At 43.6% G+C, this 17,784-nt stretch overlaps 1 protein-coding gene across 4 annotated transcripts in view; it reads left to right on the top strand.

Annotated features, from left to right (window-relative positions):
- PPP1R1C (protein phosphatase 1 regulatory inhibitor subunit 1C) overlaps positions 1 to 17,784 on the top strand; it is a 59,061-nt gene that overhangs the window by 21,212 nt on the left and 20,065 nt on the right. For 2 of the 4 annotated variants that reach the window (XM_048483254.1, XM_048483252.1), the window contains exons 3-4: positions 14,769 to 14,809; positions 14,939 to 14,983. In XM_048483254.1, the coding sequence (XP_048339211.1) occupies positions 14,769 to 14,809; positions 14,939 to 14,983 (86 nt within the window). The remainder of the gene's footprint in view (positions 1 to 14,768; positions 14,810 to 14,938; positions 14,984 to 17,784) is intronic. The other 2 variants (XM_048483255.1, XM_048483253.1) reach the window with 1 other exon arrangement.

The raw sequence follows: 17,784 nt of genomic DNA, 5'->3' as shown, positions 1-17,784 counted from the left end.
AATGGTGGTACACTGGGAAGACCTTCTATCTAATCCCACAAAGATCTTACAATCATACAAGCATGTTAAGTGATGTTGGATATTACAGTGATGGGCAAACACTCTGAAATACTGGTGTGGATTTTTTGTTGGGAGCTGGATAACATCAGCATCTGCTAGGGTTTGCCCGGTCCCTGGTGGAAGTAGGGAATAGGGTTGTCAGCTCCAGGTTGGGAAATTTCTGGAGGTTTGTGGGTTGAGTCAGGGGAGGACAGGGACATTCGTGGGGTATAATGTCATAGATTTCACCTTCCCAAGCATCCATTTTGTCCAGGGGCACTGATCTCTGAGTGGTAAATTGGTACTGTTGCTTTAAGGACAACTCCCAGAGGTTCTGTAAACACTCTGTGGTCTGAAGATGAGCTATCATTCCAGGTGATCCCCAGGTTCCCCCTGGAGGCTGGCATCCCTACCATCAGTCCAAGGGCTAGTCCATAGGTGTCAAAATCATGGCCCTCCAGATGTTATGGACTCCAGTTCCCATCATCCCCTGCCAACATGATGCTGGCAGGGGATGATGGGAACTGTAGTCCATAACATCTGGAGGGCTGTGAGTTTGACACCTGTGGGCTAGTCTATGTATTTTAAATATTTCTAACCCACATTGCTCATACAACAGAGGAAGGTACTGAAGTGGAAAGAAACAAATGTTAAGCAATAATAGAGTACAATAAGAACAGAACCTTATAAACACAATATAGGTAATCAGGATGGAGAAGAAAGATGACAACGTTCCTCATGCACCTTTGAAAAGTCATGCTAGAAGTACTCTCGCTTTCCGTGGGGAAAGTGAGAAGCACTGGCGGGGCAACAAGAAATCTTGTCCCAATGTACTTCTTCTCTCAATGTGTGGCACGGAGTTAGTGCTTTGGGACAAGAAATCTTGCCCCCGGCGTGCTTCGGCTCCCAGTGTGTACCCGGCGCCCCCTGCACTCCCATCTGTAATCAGCCCCTGTTTCCTCAGCGATGATCTGAAGATCAGAGCGGCAAATGCCACGGGTGCAAAAGAAGCCTTTGTTCCTACTGCTGCCATGATTTTGGGTTCTCCTGCTACTACCAGTCACACTAGGCATGTTTGAATGCCAGCCAGTTCAGATCACCAGTCATAATCATGCAGCTGGTTTTCCCATTTGTGGCAAAATTCACAGCATCCCTTGCTCAAGTCAGACCATGAGCCAATGGCCAGGGATGTTTGAGCCTCTGCCCAATCCTGGGCTTCTCAGGGTACCTGAGAGCAGATATTTAGCAGATTCTAGAAACCTCCAAGGGCAGCAGGGTAGGATATGGGTGCTGATGAATTACACTAGATCAGACACAGCACTGATGAAGGATATTTCAGTGTTTTCCTTCAAGTTATAGTGAGAGTTGGTTTAATTCGTCAGGTCTATTGTGTTGGAACCTTTGTTTACGCTTTTAGGGATTAATGTAGGAAAGGACTAGTGGAGTTTTTAAGAGATTAATGTAGGAAAGGACTAGTGGAGTTTTAAAGGGATTAATGTAGGAAAGGACTAGTGGAGTCTGAATCTAGTCCCGTCAAAGAAAGTGAGTTTTGGACTTGCCCAGAGCTTTTTCTGAGCTTTCTCCCCCACCCCATTTCCTCCTTAGCTGATTTTTTGGGGTTAAATTTAATTAATGTGTGTGTGTTTTATTGCTTGAGGAAATAGAAGCACTTCTAATTGGCATATTACCTGCAATTTATACTCTGTAATTTCTTTATCATGACTTGTCTTTACATATGATACGGTTTGCTATGTACATATTATTCCATGACGTCATGTACAGGGAAAAAAAGAATGGAACCATTCATCAGTGGTATTAATTTTTAGGCTCCAGTGAATGCATTTCCTTTCATTTATAAAGTATAATGCTATTTAAAACCGAATTTAACTGTTACGGGAATGGCATACAGAGAGAACCCGTCCAGTCCAGACTGTTAAGTGCTTTGTTTGGTAACCATCTCTCCCAGCCTTAATTAGGACTGAACCCAGGAATCTATACATTTCCGTATGTACACATTTGCTGCAACCTGTTACAAGGACAGCCAGCAAACTGATCCCTTCTAAATGCATTAAAGCCAGTGGGCATAGAAGGACATAACTTTAACTGGGAATATATGCACAATATATATTGTGTATATTCATAGTGCAAGATACAAGGTTTGGTAAATATTATATGCACGCATGATATACGGTTTACAGCCCAATCTGAGGGGGGGGGGCAAAGGGTGCTGTGGAGGTGGTGGAGCCCTTTGCCGGTGGATTTGTCCTCCCTGGGACACTTACCTGAGCAAAGGGGCAAATCCGCCGTCGAGTGGCCACTGCAGCCCTTCACAACAGCCAGACACAGGCAGAGCATAGTGTGAGTGTCCCTGTTTCCCACCGGCATAGTGAGGGTATTCCGGAGGTGTGGCCAGGGGAACTGACCTTAGTCGGCTTCACCTTGGCTTTGCCTCCCAGGATGCTGGTGCCTGGGGCTTGGATTTGCACCACCCTTTTGCATGGCCACTGAGCCCTCTGGAGGCGGCAGGGTGGCACTGCAGTGGTGCCGTCCCAGGCCACCTCAGGGCTCTGGATTGGGCTGTTGGAGCATCTGTCATGTGGTGTTACATTCTTTGTGCATGCCATGAATGTTTTAGTGTTTATTGTCTTGAGTGTACCCTCAACTGGATCAAAAAGCAGCATGGAAACGTATGAAATAAAATAAAATCAGCAGGAAGGGCCAACCATCCCTCTTGGCAATGAGTACATCGACCGTGTTCAAGCCACCTTGAAATGGTATGGGTGGCAGGAATGGGAGGTCATAAGTATTTTAATAAATAAATAAATACATTTATAATTAAATAGATAAAACTAAGGGGGTGGTGTACACCACTATATATGCCGACTACTTTCTAATCATCACAACTCCAGACTTGTCCAATAAACGAATTGGTACTGTGACAGTAGGATTTTTGTGTATTGATTACAACTGACACATACAGTTCACCAACCATGGAAGGTGGCCATCCACGTGTTTCAGAACTCTGCAAAGTATCTGCTGGGACACCATAGCAGAGGTGGAAAGTGCCAGAAATTCACAGCTGACTTATGGTGACCCCGTAGGTTTTCAAGGCAAGCGAGGAGCAGAGTTTGTCATTACCTGCATCTGTGTGGCAACCACAGACTTCCTGGCTGGTCTCCCACCCAAGACCTAACCAGGGCTGAACCTGCTCTGCTTCCCATATTTGATAAGATCAAGCTACCCTGGATAATCGGGGTGACTAGAAAGGACTTTAAGTCTGATGAATTCAGAATGTCATGCCAGAATGGTGTAGTGATTAAGAGGAGTGGACTCTAATCTGGAGAACAGGGTTTGATTCCTCACTTCTGCACATGAGCAATTGAGTCTTATCTGGCAAAATGGATATATATTGTCGAAGGCTTTCACGGCCTGAATCACTGGGGTGCTGTGTGGTTTCTGGGCTGTATGGCCGTGTTCTAGCAGCATTCTCTCATGAATTTTCGCCTGCATCTGTGGCTGGCATCTTCAGAGGATCCTCTGAAGATGCCAGCCACAGATGCAGGCGAAACATCAGGAGAGAATGCTGCTAGAACATGGCCATACAGCCTGGGAACCACACAGCACCCCAAAATGGATATATTTCCCCACTCCAACAAATTAAGCCTGCTGGGTGTCCTTCGCCCAGTCACAGTTTTCTCCAAACTCTCTCAGCCCTGTCTACCTCACAAGGTGTCTGTTGTGGAGAGAGGGAGGGGAAAGAGTTTATAAACCGCTTTGTGTCTCCTTACAGGAGAGAAAGAGAGTTATAAATCCAAACCCCTCCTCCTCCTCTTCTTCGATGTGGCTTAATTATACAATTTGCCGTCTGCAGATTGTTTTTGACTGGCTCTGGGTGTGTCGGAAAGCACTTGAAAATGGAGTTCGTCTGGAAAGGCACTCAATAAATTTCTAACTGAACCTTGCCTCCTTTCTCAGATTGTTTCTATGGATCTGCTTTGTAAAAGAATGATGCAATCTTCCGCAATGCCGGGGACTTATTTACACATCATTTTTTAATACAGACGGTTTCCTATTACAATACTTGCCCTGCTTTATTACTGAGTGCCTGAGAGCGATAAGCCCTTCGACTGTTTTTGTTATCATCTGGGTGCTTCTTATCAGGAAGTAGAGCAATATCTTTATAGAACAACAACTAGGAGTTACAGCAAGATGAAACGCTGCCAAGGTTGCACGAAGAAATCGCTTAGTTCACAAAACACCATATGTTCCCTTATTTTTGCAAGCGGTTCTAGCCATTTTTCGGATGCAGGCATTACCAAACTGAGAAAATGAGGCCACATAGCAACTTGTAGCAAATACATAACTTAAACATGCACATGTCAAGGTGACAATAATTAAGCTGACTGACGTTGCAGCAAAGAGTTTGCCAACTTTATTTTATTTATTTTACAAAATGTAAACCCTGCCTCTCTGCCCTCATCAGAGTTAAGAAAGAACGGATAATCAAATCAGCTCTTAAAAAACATTTCAGCCAACAAAAAACACCTTGTTAAAGTAACGAAACCCTGAGATAAAAATGCTCATATCGCAACATGGGCTCATTCCGCACATGCAGAATAATGCACTTTCAAACTGCTTTCAGTGCTCTTTGAAGCTGTGCGGGATAGCAAAATCCACTTGCAAACAGTTGTGAAAGTGGTTTGAAAACGCATTATTTTGTGTGTGCGGAAGGGGCCAAGAAAACAACAATTAAAACATTGGGCTGGAAGGAGGGATCACTGAGGGACCCCCAAACAAAACAAAGGCTTCCCCTGCTGGTAGAAGATGACAACAGAAAGGAACAGACAAGCCTCTCTGAGGAGACTTCCAGAGTTTTGGTGCCATTCCTGAGAAGGCCCTCTCCCAGGGGGCCACTACTAAGGCCCCTTCTGCACATGCAGAATAATGCACTTTCAATCCACTTTCACAATTGTTTGCAGGTGGATTTTTCTATGTCAGACAGCAAAATCCAGCTGCAAAGTTCATTGAAAGTGGATTGAAAGTGCATTATTCTGCATGTGCGGAAGGGGTCTGAATCTCAGAAGGCGGGAGCACCTGAAGCAGTAAAACCTGTACCCAAATGGACATCCCAAACTACTAATCTGACACCATAAATAATGCAGAAAGAGGACAGTAAATGACAAGAAGACATTTGGCCTATGGCAGTGATCTTCCACAAGGTACTGAAGTAATTTCTGCAAGTCTATTTGTGACCCTGCAAGTCAAATGCCAAAGAACTGAAGACAGGAACGGAGACAGAGCAAAATCCATTAATCAGACTAAAAACTCCATTAAATCAGACAAGAGCCCATAAGCAGTTTTATGTAAGACCCTGGAAGCAACAGACGTGCGAATTTACAGAACTTTCTGGCTGAGGTTCAAATGTATAAAAAGGACAAGATAGATGAGGGAGGTGGAAAAGACAGAATTTTCAAATGGAAGAAACATCTGAGTGGGTTTTTGCTTTTTTGCTTTTTACCAAAGGTTGATTGTGAAAAAAATTTTTTCTAAAAACATGAATGTTTTTGAACACTGAGATAATTTATCTGGCATAGTGAGAGAGGAAGCTTTATGTGCAAAAAATAGTTGGTGTATCTCTAGAAAAAACTGACCTTTTTCTTTACACCCAATAAAGACCAGTGTGGTGCTGTGGTTAAGTATGTTGGATTCGTATAGGGGATCTGAGCTGGAGCCCTGTTTGTGACGTGGAAACTCACTGGGTGACCTTCAGCCAATCACGCTCCCTCACCCTGACATACTTCACAGGTTTGTTGTGAGGATAAAATGCAGGAGAGGATAAATATTTAACTCACGTTGGAGGGAGAAAGGAGGGGAATAAATAAATGACATACGTAAATAATAAGTTTAATTCTAAAAGGGAAGACTGAAGTCAAGACTGGAAATTAGCTGGATGCAGGGGTGGCCTGACCACTAGGTAGACCTAAGCTATTACCCCAGGCATGAGGGTGTAGGAGCCCCAGAGTCCCCAAAAGATGATGACTCAGGCAGGTAGCATGGTGTAGTGGTTAAGAGAGGGTGGATTCTAATCTAGAGAACCGGGTTTGATTCCCCATTCCTCCACCTGAATGGCGGAGGCTTATCTGATGAACCAGATGTGCTTCCCCATTCCTACATTCCTGCTGAGTGACCTTGGGTTAGTCACAGTTCTTCAGAACTCTCTCAGCCCCATCTACCTCCAAGGTGTCTGTTGTGGGGAGAGGATGGGAAAGGAGCTTGTCAGTCAGCCACCTTGAGTCTCCTTCCAGGAGCAAAGGTGGGGTATAAATCCAAACCCCTTTTCTCCTCCTCCTTCTTCCAGCTCTGAACAGTGTTCCCAATCCTTCCACCTGTTCACCCTGCCTGCCTTTCTACTTGAAGGAGACAGAGGGCCTTTCCCCACTCACCATATGCTGCGGGCTAACCTCGTGAAAAGACCCGGGGATCCTCCACGCTCCCCACCGCACCACAGCGCACCACAGCACAGCCGAATCGGCTGTTCTCCCACCTCCTTAGCGCGCGCCAAATTAGCTCCTCTTAAAACAGCAACTTTTCTCAAAACGCCGTGCTTGCCGCGGGGTAGTGAGGAACTTCGGCATGTTTGCGCCAAGTTGGTTCTCTGTGACGTGCAGCCTTCCAACCAATCAGGCAACAGGCTTCTCCATTTCTTAAGGAAGTTGAGACGTGTGCACAGGGCGATGTTCCAACATTGCTTTTACTGCTCGAGCTCCACAGCTTTGCACCAGCCATTCACGGCAGAGTGCCGCTGAGCGTGCGGGCTTGGCTTTTAAAGTGAAAACTGGCTTGCGGGGAACATAGGTGGTGGAAAATGAAACGTTTTGATGACGTGTACACAAGTACACGTGTCGATGACGTGTACACGTGTCAGCCAATCAAAATAGAGACCCGCCCTCCGCTGGCCGTGATTGCCGCGTGTCGATGATGTGTACACGTGCCACCCAATCAAAATAGAGACCCGCCCTCCACTGGCCGCGATTGCCGCGTGTCGATGACGTGTACACGTGCCAGCCAATCAAAATAGAGACCCGCCCTCTGCTGGCCGCGATTGCCGCAGCGGGACACGTGCTCTTGGGGAACGCTGCATTTTGACCCCGCTTTATTTTGTGAATAGCAAAATGAAGTGGGGAACAATTTCTCCATGCTCAAAAGCTGCGGAGTGCAACAAACGCAGGGTAGACGCCCTTTGGCAACCAAAAAGAGGTAAGTGGGGAAAGGCCCAGAGAGTGGGAGTTTGGATTTATACCCCACCTTTCTCTCCTGTAAAGAGTTCCAAAGTGGCTTACAAACTCCTTCCCTTTCTTCCAAGGAGTTCAGAGGAGATTACTTGATTCTCCGTTCTTCATGAGGAAGGTGGCTGAGGTTAAGAGAAAGCGATAAGCCCAAGTAGGCAGCCTACTCAGAAATAAGTCCCATTTTATTCAATTCAAAAAATTAACCTATTAGAGTGCAATTTCTTAAAAGTCAACAATATTGCCCGGAAGCCAGGCAGTTTTAATTCCAATTGATACACACACAAATCCAGCTACTAATTTTCGCTTCCCTTTTAGGGCAGTTTTTTTAGGAGAAGGAAGGGTAGATTGACTCTGGGGCAGTCTTAGTGATTCTGTGGGCCTAAACCAGTGGTGGGATCCAAAAATTTTAGTAACAGGTTCCCTCGCCAGCCCCCCCTCAGCAAAGGGGGCAGAGGCGTACCTAGGCAAACCTGAGCCCTGGGCAAAATCTGAGTTGGATCCCCCCCCCATGGGCAGCCACCCCATCATGACCCCCCAATTTTTTTTTTGCACCAGGTCATTTCTAAATCATCATCACATTATAGAAAATGCCCCGACTCCCAAATCTGAACACAGCAATGGTGAAACACACAGGTTCTTTGATAGAGACTGGTGAGATAAAAGGTACGAAAGGCTGAGAATCAATGAATTGCGGTACCTGAAAGGGATTAACCCAGTTCAGGGAGTTACATTATTAGTCACAATTGCCATATGGAACCTTCACGTTCAAAGGCAGGATGCCTCTCGGGGAGGCGAGGGCGTGGAGATGGGAAAGCGGACCCAATTAGTAACCCCCTCTTGGCACACACAAATAATTAGAAACCCACTCTCGGGAACTGGTGAGAACCTGCTGGATCCCACCTCTGGCCTAAACGGATCTAGAAGATGGGTGCCCAAAATCACTCAGGCAGCAGTGGCAGGAAGTCAGCACTGTGAGCATAGGGACCTTAACCATCCTACACTTGAGTATCCTCCTCCCAAGTATTCTGCACTTGATTCTCGATTCCACACTCCCGGTTGCCTGCCTATCATCACGCTGACTTCATCGCCCTCCCCTCCAGCTGACTGAGTCAGTTCAAGGGTCACTAGCAGCTCCAGGACAGCAGGGGGTTTAGGGCAGCAACTGGTTGCAAAGTAGCAGGGGGTTGCCAGCACAGAGCCCAGGGCTGCTTCCCCAGGTTGTCCTCTGGGTTGACTCTCATCCTGTTCTACTTTTGAGCTGTTGTACTTTGTTTCATTATCCTGTGGGCCAGTTCAGAAATCAGACAAAATCCTATTTTAATTAAACCAAATTACAGTTAGCACGATTGAAGGAAGGCCATGCATTCCTGGTTTAATTAAACTAACCCGTTAGCATGATTGAAGGCTATGCATTCCTGATTTAATTAAACTAACCACAGTTAGTACAACTGACTGGCTGAATGCTATGCATTCCTGGTTTAATTAAACTAACTACAGGGTCTGGCACAGTTATGGTCTGTACGGTCCATCTAACCAAAGACAACATCTGAAGTTGGTTTATCGGACATGATCAGTTATCACTATATTTTTGCATGATATATAAACTCAAATATCCTGTATTGTCGAAGGCTTTCACTGCCGGAATCACTGATGCTAGAGCTGGTAGCCTCTGGTGCTGTAAGGAGCAGAAATTCTAGTAGCATTTTTTCTCCTGATGTCTTCTCGGCTTCAGCATCTGTGGCTGGCATCTTCAGAGGATCTGAATCTTCAGAGGATCCTCTGAAGATGCCAGCCACAGATGCAGGCGAAACGTCAGGAGAGAATGCTGCTAGAACACGGCCATACAGCCCGGAAACCACACAGCACCCCAATCAAATATCCTGATTTAATCCTGGCAATGCCCTCTCAGGCTACAGAAAAAAGTGATGAAGCCACAATTGTCCAGGCAAACCATTTGAGTGGGAATAAACTTCTGTTTTCACAAATAAACTACAGTTTCACATGATGTGTGAACCAAGCCTATAGCATGGGATCCGGGAAACTCATCCCTTACATTGAAAATTTGAACATGTGGTTCGGCAATAACACTGAATTTACAATGATTCTTTGGAATGTATGCTTTCCTTGCAGGTTGCCCAGTGTTTCATGCTACATAGCTGAAAGCAGGCCAAAGCTCTACCATACCAGTAAAATTTTAGAGGTTCTGTGAAAAGGAGGAGTTTATCTGAGACCAGGTGGAAGAGTTGTAGTAGTAGCACCAAGCCTTTATTGGCAATATAAGACAATGCAGGTAAAATACAGAGAAATAAGCAAAAAAAGCAAGATTTAAAACAATCCCCAAAGAGAATAACAAAGCGACACAACAAAGTTAAAAAAACAGAACTATCCTTTAGGGTGTATAATTTCTAGTAAAAACTTGGCCACCAATTCACAAACTACAAAATCAGGGTTATTTAGCTAGTATAGGATCTTTTGAGTATCTGAAATCCTGTCAGAGTTCAAGGGGAGAACATTTGCATATTTTCCCCTAATTCCCTCATGTTTAGTGCAATAGTGCTCCAAACACGGGGCCATCTTATTTGAGGTAAAAGGTCTTGGTTAAAGGTTGTCTCTGTATCATTCCCATGTAGGTCATTAGACTTCAGACTGAACACAAGGGGAAGATGGTCACTCAAAAAATAATAATCAATAATGAAAGTTCAGAGGTAAGGTGGAAGAGTTCATGCCAATGTTCCTTCCAGAAAGGTCCAGATCAATGAACTGTTTCCCCTGTATTCAGCCATTTTCAATTAAGAGTAGGTCTAGGAGAAGGATAAAGATGCTGAGGGTGGACAGCAGAAGTCTCCTGGGTTGTGTGCACCAGAAGTGTCAAACTGGGAGGAAACCTCCTGAGAGAGCCATCAAGTATGGATGGGATACACCACAATCCTCCTCCCATAGTCCATATAGATCCTTGACAGTCTTCTAGGTATCAAAGCCCATAACATTTATGTGACTTGCCCAAGTCCATTGCATAGAAGTTTGATCAGCTAGAATCCTCACAAAATCCTCAGCAAAAGGGTTGTTCATTCAGGCCTTCCTTGTTAGACCAAAAATGTTATGAATTAGCCAGAGAACTTGGGGTCATGGAGGTGTCAACTCAGGTTGGGAAATTCATGGAGGTTTGAAGGTGAAGTCTGGGGAAGATGAGTTTTAGGAAGGGGAAGGATCTCATTAGGGTGTAATGCTGCAGAGACCATCTTCCAAAGATGCCATTTTCTCCAAGGGAATTGATCTCTGTAATGTGGAGATCAGTTGTATGGGTAATTCCAGGAGATCACCAGACCACACCTGGAGGGTGGCAACCCTAATTTTCCCTGTGATGCCATTGTTTAGGCTTCAGCTTGGTCTTAGATCCTTACTCCTTGCCCCAGTCTAAAATGTGTGTGTATGTAAAATAAGGAAGAAATTAGGACCACACTAGCAATAGCAAGAAAAGAACCAGTCCTTTATTGTTCCTGAATAAAGAACAAGGATACATGAGATATTCCCTGTCTTACCTTGATGTTTTGCACTTTTTTGTTACTAATAAGGCTTCCTGTTCTGACCTTGTCATTCAAGTTCCCTGAAGGATCAAGCATTAATTTAGATGCTGATTAGTATGTAAAATACTGTGGAACTGAGGAATTTAGTGCTGGCACAATATTAAAAAGAGACTCCAGCTTTTCTTACAATGGCAACTGGATATTGTTGTTTTATTGAGGTCCTTGCACCAAGCCAAGGTTTACAGAGGCATGTGTCCATTCTTTACTGGCTCTGTCCTGATTTTCTGCAGTAATTGCATGTTATTTGCATGCACCTCAGTTGTAAGGTTTTCCTTGATAGGTGAAAATGAGAGGAAAAGCAACACATGATCTGACATGATGGATTAGCAATAGATTAATAGATTGAAGAAAGCTGGTTTTCTGCTAAGTGCAGTAAGTGTGGTGGGAAAAAGGGTGTGGGTTAAGGTTGGTGGGAGGGCTGGGAGCAGGGACATGGGTGGTGCATTTAATAGCATCCACATAGCTGCATTACTTTTGGGTAAAATTGGAAAGTGACAAAGGGTAGCTCTAGGAGTCACTGGGAACTCTGGGGTAAAACCCATAGAGTTTTACTCGGAAATGATGTAGCAATATCACTGACATTGCTGTTTTTGATGGCGGAACAGGGCTTACTGGCGGGAGGCCTTCTGCCATCAAAATGGCGCCGGTCCCTGTGTTTTTTGTCGTTGACACGTACAGACATCATCATACCGTTGCGGACCTTTTTTGTTGTCGACACATGCACATGTCATCAAAACGGCGCCGGTCGCTGTGTTTTTTGTCATTGACACTTGCAGACCTGTCACCTATGGTCATCCTCTTATGTTCCTCATGTCTCCTGCTGGTTGTCAGGCCATGTGTGTCAACCCTAGCTAGGGCAGATTAACAGTAGGCCATTCCAAAAAGAATACAGACATAGTGTCTCTTTTCACTCAAATCACCCAAAATGCTTGTAAAACATTTCAATCCCCACCCTTCCCATGATTTTAGTCCGCACTGAACTCCTCAAAATGATTCATGGCTGCCATTAGGCCAACCCCCTTTTAGAGTTATGAGTTGAATCGATGCTTCGGTGCTTCAAAGATTCATATTGCAATTCTCATGTTTCGTACACTTGATGCTTTGAAGAGTTAACACCTCACAAATTAAAAAAAAACCCACAGGAATGATCAAAATAAATAGATGAGGGGGAATGAAGAAAGCTCAGAAAATAGTGCTGAAGAGGAAGTTCAAGAACAGCCCAGAGGCATGAGAAAGATAGTAGACAAAGCGCATAGCAACTGAAGACGTTTTGAAAACATTTCAACCAGATAATTGTTTTAAAAGGAGGTTAATTTACAATGTTTTGAGGCTGGAAATGAAATGTTTTGAGAGCATTAAGGGGAAAAAACAATGCGGACCTCCATGAAGGGAACATTTTATTTCCTGCCTCGAAAAAGTTTTAAAAGGTTTGTGCAGAAAGGGCCAGTGTTATAACTTCAGTGAAAACTAGGTAATATTTATGGGATTGCTTAGAGGCACTAATGCAAAAACCTGCAGTGGCAATGATTATCCTGAGTTACAGGCAGTGTTTCTAGCCCTGGAGAGTAATTTGTTTGGAGTATGCTAGATTTCTGCAGGTCACATTGAAAATGCCAAGGATCAAACTGCTCTACCGTACAGGCACAATTTGCGATGCACTTTCCTTTTATAATGGGAATGATGTTAGCAAATGTGTTAGCATTATTTGTATATGTCGCCTTATAGCTCTCACCATCACACAGCCAGAAGTGGATGACATTCTGTGAAGTTTTTCACTTTCAATTTCATTATGTTGCTTTTTTAACTAAAATTCAACCAACAGGTTTTCAATGACTTTATTAATGGTTGGATCCCAATTTTAATTAATGAGACAAACTTTCGACTTAGGGAAGCTGGAAGGTGGTATTCTTGTCCCTTATTTTAAGTTGGTTCAGGTGTGATAGGGAAAGGAAATGAAAAAAGAAAATGTTGAAATATTCCTTTGGGGTGCTGTGTGGTTTGGAAGTCTGGCAGTTTAGCAGATTTCTCCTGACAGTGTTAGCCAGATCAGGGTTGGTGATCTTCCAGAGGATCTGACTATCAGATCCTCTGAAGATGCCAGCCACAGATGCAGGCGAAACGTCAGGAGAGAATGCTGCTAGAACACGGTCATGCAGCCTGGAAACCACACAGCACCCCAGTGATTCCGGCCGTGAAAGCCTTCAACAATACAAATATTCCCTTTCCTTCTAACAATGAGAAGTCGCTTTTGACAATTAGGCTATTAGTAGGATTACTGACTTGAAGGTGGGTTATGGAGTTCTCCTAGAATTACAGATGACCTCCAGACTACAGAATCCACTTCCCCTGGAGGAAATGCAGCTTCAGGGGTTGTCTTTGTTAGCAGGGCGCTAGGTGTGCAGAGAAGCACCAGCCACACGGATTAAAAGATAAAAGTAAATGCTCTCCCACCAGCTGTCCGGGCCCTGCGGGACCTTACTGAATTCCACAGGGCCTGTAAGACGGAGTTGTTCCGCCGGGCCTTTGGAGGAACCAGCCGTTGATGGTGCCCCCCCCCCCCATGGCCTTTACATCCGTGCCTCTGCCATCTGGGGTTTGCTGATCTTCCCTCCTTGAAAGAGGGTTTGGAAATGGATTTGCCGGACGCCATTGCAAGTTAATCTTAGTCTTTATATTTAGTTTTCATTTTATCGCCAAGTTGCTTTTAATGGTTTTTAGTTATTTCTACTTGTATATGATGAGCATTAGACTGTACACTTCCAGAGGCCTCCGGGATGGCTGGCAAGGTATAATAAATCGAAAAATAAATAAAATAAATAAATAAATGTGTATTAAGGAATTACATTTCAGATAGAAAAGCTGTAAAAAAGGGATGCCCTTCTGTTACCTTGCTAGGTAGGGAAGGAGGGAGGAAGCTGAACTTCTGAGAAGAAGGCCCTTTTTTCCCACCTGTCCACCACCAACTCGTATTCAGAGATACACCACAGTTGAACTGTGTCTAATATTTCCTGTACTTACAGATTAAAAAAATAATGTGTGAATGACTTTGTGATGGGAATCAGTGATGGATGCAAGGGGTAGTTACTCAGATTATCCAGAATGAGAATCCCCTTTCCTCCTATGGTGATTGTTAACTAAGCACTTTTGATTTCTTTGGCATAGAGTAGTGATCCCCAACATGGTGCCCACAGTCCATCTCTCCCATCTGTCCCTTAAAGAGAAGTCTCTTGGCTTTCTTCCACTTCACTGTAGTAAAGAGGTGCTTCAAAATAGCCCAGTAAGCATCACCTTTGTGTCTTCAGAGAGCATTCATTGGGAAACAGCCACCTCCATCAGAGGAGGATGCTTGTCTTGGAACAGCCTAACAGTCTGTGGAATTCTTCAGTGTTTGGGACTGACCTACCCACTCCCAGGGCAGCCATTTTGTCGTGGTGTTCACTATTGGTTCTCAAAATTCCAAAAGTGCTCATAGGCTCAACAAGGCTCAGGGATCCTGATGTGAAGACACCTGATTGGTCAGTGGCCTATTTTCCAACCATGAGTTGATTGGTTTCCTTAATGGAATGAAAGGGGCCTAAAAACCCCTATGGGTATGGAGCTCCTTGATGCAGTGAGCTGACACAAGGCCTACCGGCCCATTCCTTTGAAATAGACCATTCTCCAGGTATACACAGGAGCACCTGCGATGCTCTGGATCAGAACACAGGTATGCCAAAAGATGGAAAGTCTTCATAAGGAAGAGGGGTTGACATTTTCAGTATTTGCCATATGCTCGTTTAGATCAAAATATCAGCTGTGTATGATAAAGACTATTTTCATGTGGTGCATCCTCTAACTGTATTTTTCCATCCCGTAGAAATAGATGACAAGAGAACGAACAACAACTCTCAAGAAGAAGTAAGTTAATTATGGAGCAGCGGGGAGGTTAGCCCCCCGGAACTACTGAACAACATTTTGAAATATGCCATTTCTTTACCTTATTGGATTGCATTAGAGTGTAACAATAATTACCAAACTGTGTCTTAGAGGGAGCTGAAAGACATCAGAGAACTGCTACAATGTCACAAAAAAGTAAACACTTTGAGTAATAGGAGCGTGTGAACTCCAAAAGACCTGATTCCCTGAAGATGGAATGTGCCGAGACTCTTCCCCCCCCCCCACTTCAAAATAAAGAACTTAAAAGAAACTGTTAAATTATGCTGTGACTTTTTATAGTCTCTGGCCTTTCATCTTTCTGATCAGCCTTTAATTTGACATTTGTTTTAGCTATCTCTACAGCATTTATTCCACAGACCTTTCAGTCACTCCCAATACTGAAACAGTCACTTATTTGTTTGTTTGTTTGTTTGTTTGTTTATCTCCTGCCCTTCCACTAAAAAGCAGGGCTCTGAGCAGCCAACAACAAATAATAAAACGACTTTCGCACGGAAAAGGCTGCCTACTTTCTCCTTCCAGTCAGACAACACACTCCGAAAACTCACTCGAAAACATGGTGGCAGGCTGTTTTAACAACAGGACAGTTTCCATAGAGAGATTTCCCCCTAATGTTGTGCTCCTTCCAGTCATGACTCATGAGGCTTCTGGAAGTTTCCATTTTAAGCTAGAACAAAGAAAAACCTGCTTTGCTCTTAAAGGGGAAATGGTGCTGTGGTACTGGGCAGAGTCTCCAGGTGTCTGAAGCTGTGCTTGAAGCCACTCTGGATGATGGGGGTGGAACTTACATCTGCCTTCAAAATGGTAGAAATAGGCTCCATTTTATGTCCCTTCTTCAGCTCTTTAATGGAGGTTTCCATCAGCAAAGTGTTATTTTCTCCCCTCCCCTGCCTTCCAAAATGTCCCCCAAATCTGCATCCTGCATCTAAGATATGGAGACCTCCAGCAATAGCTAAAGTGTCAGCGACAGTCCTTCTGTAATTGAAAATGGTTGGTGGAATCCAACCTTGTGTTTATTAGCATGGAAGCCTGATGAATTCAAAACTTATTCTTGATTAAAGCATAAAACTCAGCACTGAATCAGTCCTTAAATGCACAACATTATTGTTTTCTTCCACCTCTTTGTCATTCTTTCGTTGTGTTCCAAATCTCTTTGCTTTTCATCAGAGATCCAGACAAACTGGCATTGCTTTAAATAGCAATGAATAGTATTGATTTTCCTCCTCAGATTTAGCTTGCAAACATTTACAAGCATTCAGTGATAAGATTCAACATCCTGTCATTCAATAAATATAATTAGCACTTTCTGAAAGTACCCAATCTTTTATTCATAAATAGTATATTTCCATCCATTACCATTTACTATTATGAATATATCTATAACACACACACACATCTGAGGGAGAGGGGAGTGTTTGTTACTGCTACCTTTGCTAAATCTTCATTGATTAGACTCAACATGTTAAAACATACTTCTTGGGCACCGGACCTAAATATCCAAGGAAATACAGTAAAGCTTTTATAGCAAAGACATTAAAATAGTCTCCTCTTCTGGGATCTCATGATGATTACGTAGCCCTGAGTGAATTTGCAAGTCTTTTCTGATGTGCAAAACTGAATCACATGTTAAAATCATTCTATACCACTCAAGTGATATGGATAGGACAGATCTTTTAAAATAATAATTTAAATATTCTGACATGCAAGAGAACAAAAATGTGATGTTCCAGTGGTGTTAGCTCCTTAAGAATTCCAGGAACTGATCGATAAAACATACTCTAAAAGTACCCTCAGCATCTTGAGTTGCATGTCCTACTGTTTGCTGTATAATCCAAGCCAATGTTCTGGTTTAATGTTATGTAGAACTTTTCTTAACTGGTACATGGTTTACCTGCCTTTTATGTCCCATTTTTGCAGGAATCATCTGTTTTCTGCCACAGTTCTTGGTGATAATGGGGAAAGGGGGTTAGTCCTGATCCTTTTGTGCATGTGTTGAAGCCAGTGCTGTTAGGAAGCAATGCATTACCTCAGTTGCCATTGTAACAGCCACTCGGGATTGTAATAGCCAATCTGGATTGACTAAGCAGCACTCACCTGGTCAAGAAGGGTGGGCAACAGCCCCAACCGAATGAGAATACAGGTGTTTTTTCACAGGAAAATGCCTTGGCCAGGATGGGAGAACACATTTGTTGCTTGTGTGCATTCTTAAATGGCTACAGATCAATCCTTGAATGGCAAAATGTATTTTTTTGCTTTGGGAAAACTGACCTACTTTGGAAGGCAGAATGGATCTTGTACACATTGTGTACAGGGGTTCATATGGCTTTGGCTAGTTGTAGGGCCTAGGTACAGTATGAAGATCTAAAGCAGAGCCATAATTGCTCACTTGTGATCCAGTAATTACTGAGTACATGTGACAGTCCATAATCTGTAACCATTAAATGAAGGCAGCCAGAGTTTCTAATGCTGTGAGTCAAATCCTAAATCCTCCAATCTTCTCTTTGTCTTAATTTTTTTTTAAACATAGTCCACACTGAGGGCAGCCAGGGTGGATAGCACAGGAATAAAAATGAAACGTACAAACAAGTGCTGCATTCATTTTGTGATTCGAGGCAGCTTAAGGGAAAATTTCCCTCCAACCCCCTTTGCTAATTGCATGATCATCCCATAATCTGCTGCTTCTGCAACATTTTTATTAAAGAGAGGTCATTGCCTTTCCAGGATGATTGATCCTAGTCAATAGGAGATCACCTAGTGAATGTCATGACATCACAACGCTGTGTGACTAACCAGATTTCATGCATAATAACCTCACAGGGCCAATTTGGCGAGAAAAGGCAATAATTCATAGATCAGCCTTCACTTTCTCTCTGAATGGGCAAACAATTGCATCCCATTTTAGAAAAGCTCCTGCCCTAGATTACCATAAAATGGGGAAT

Source organism: Sphaerodactylus townsendi, linkage group LG02 (assembly GCF_021028975.2).
Source record: "Sphaerodactylus townsendi isolate TG3544 linkage group LG02, MPM_Stown_v2.3, whole genome shotgun sequence".
Classification (NCBI taxonomy): Eukaryota; Metazoa; Chordata; class Lepidosauria; order Squamata; family Sphaerodactylidae; genus Sphaerodactylus; species Sphaerodactylus townsendi.
Note: the sequence above shows the minus strand (reverse complement) of the source record. Positions and strands in the feature narration are given on the sequence as shown.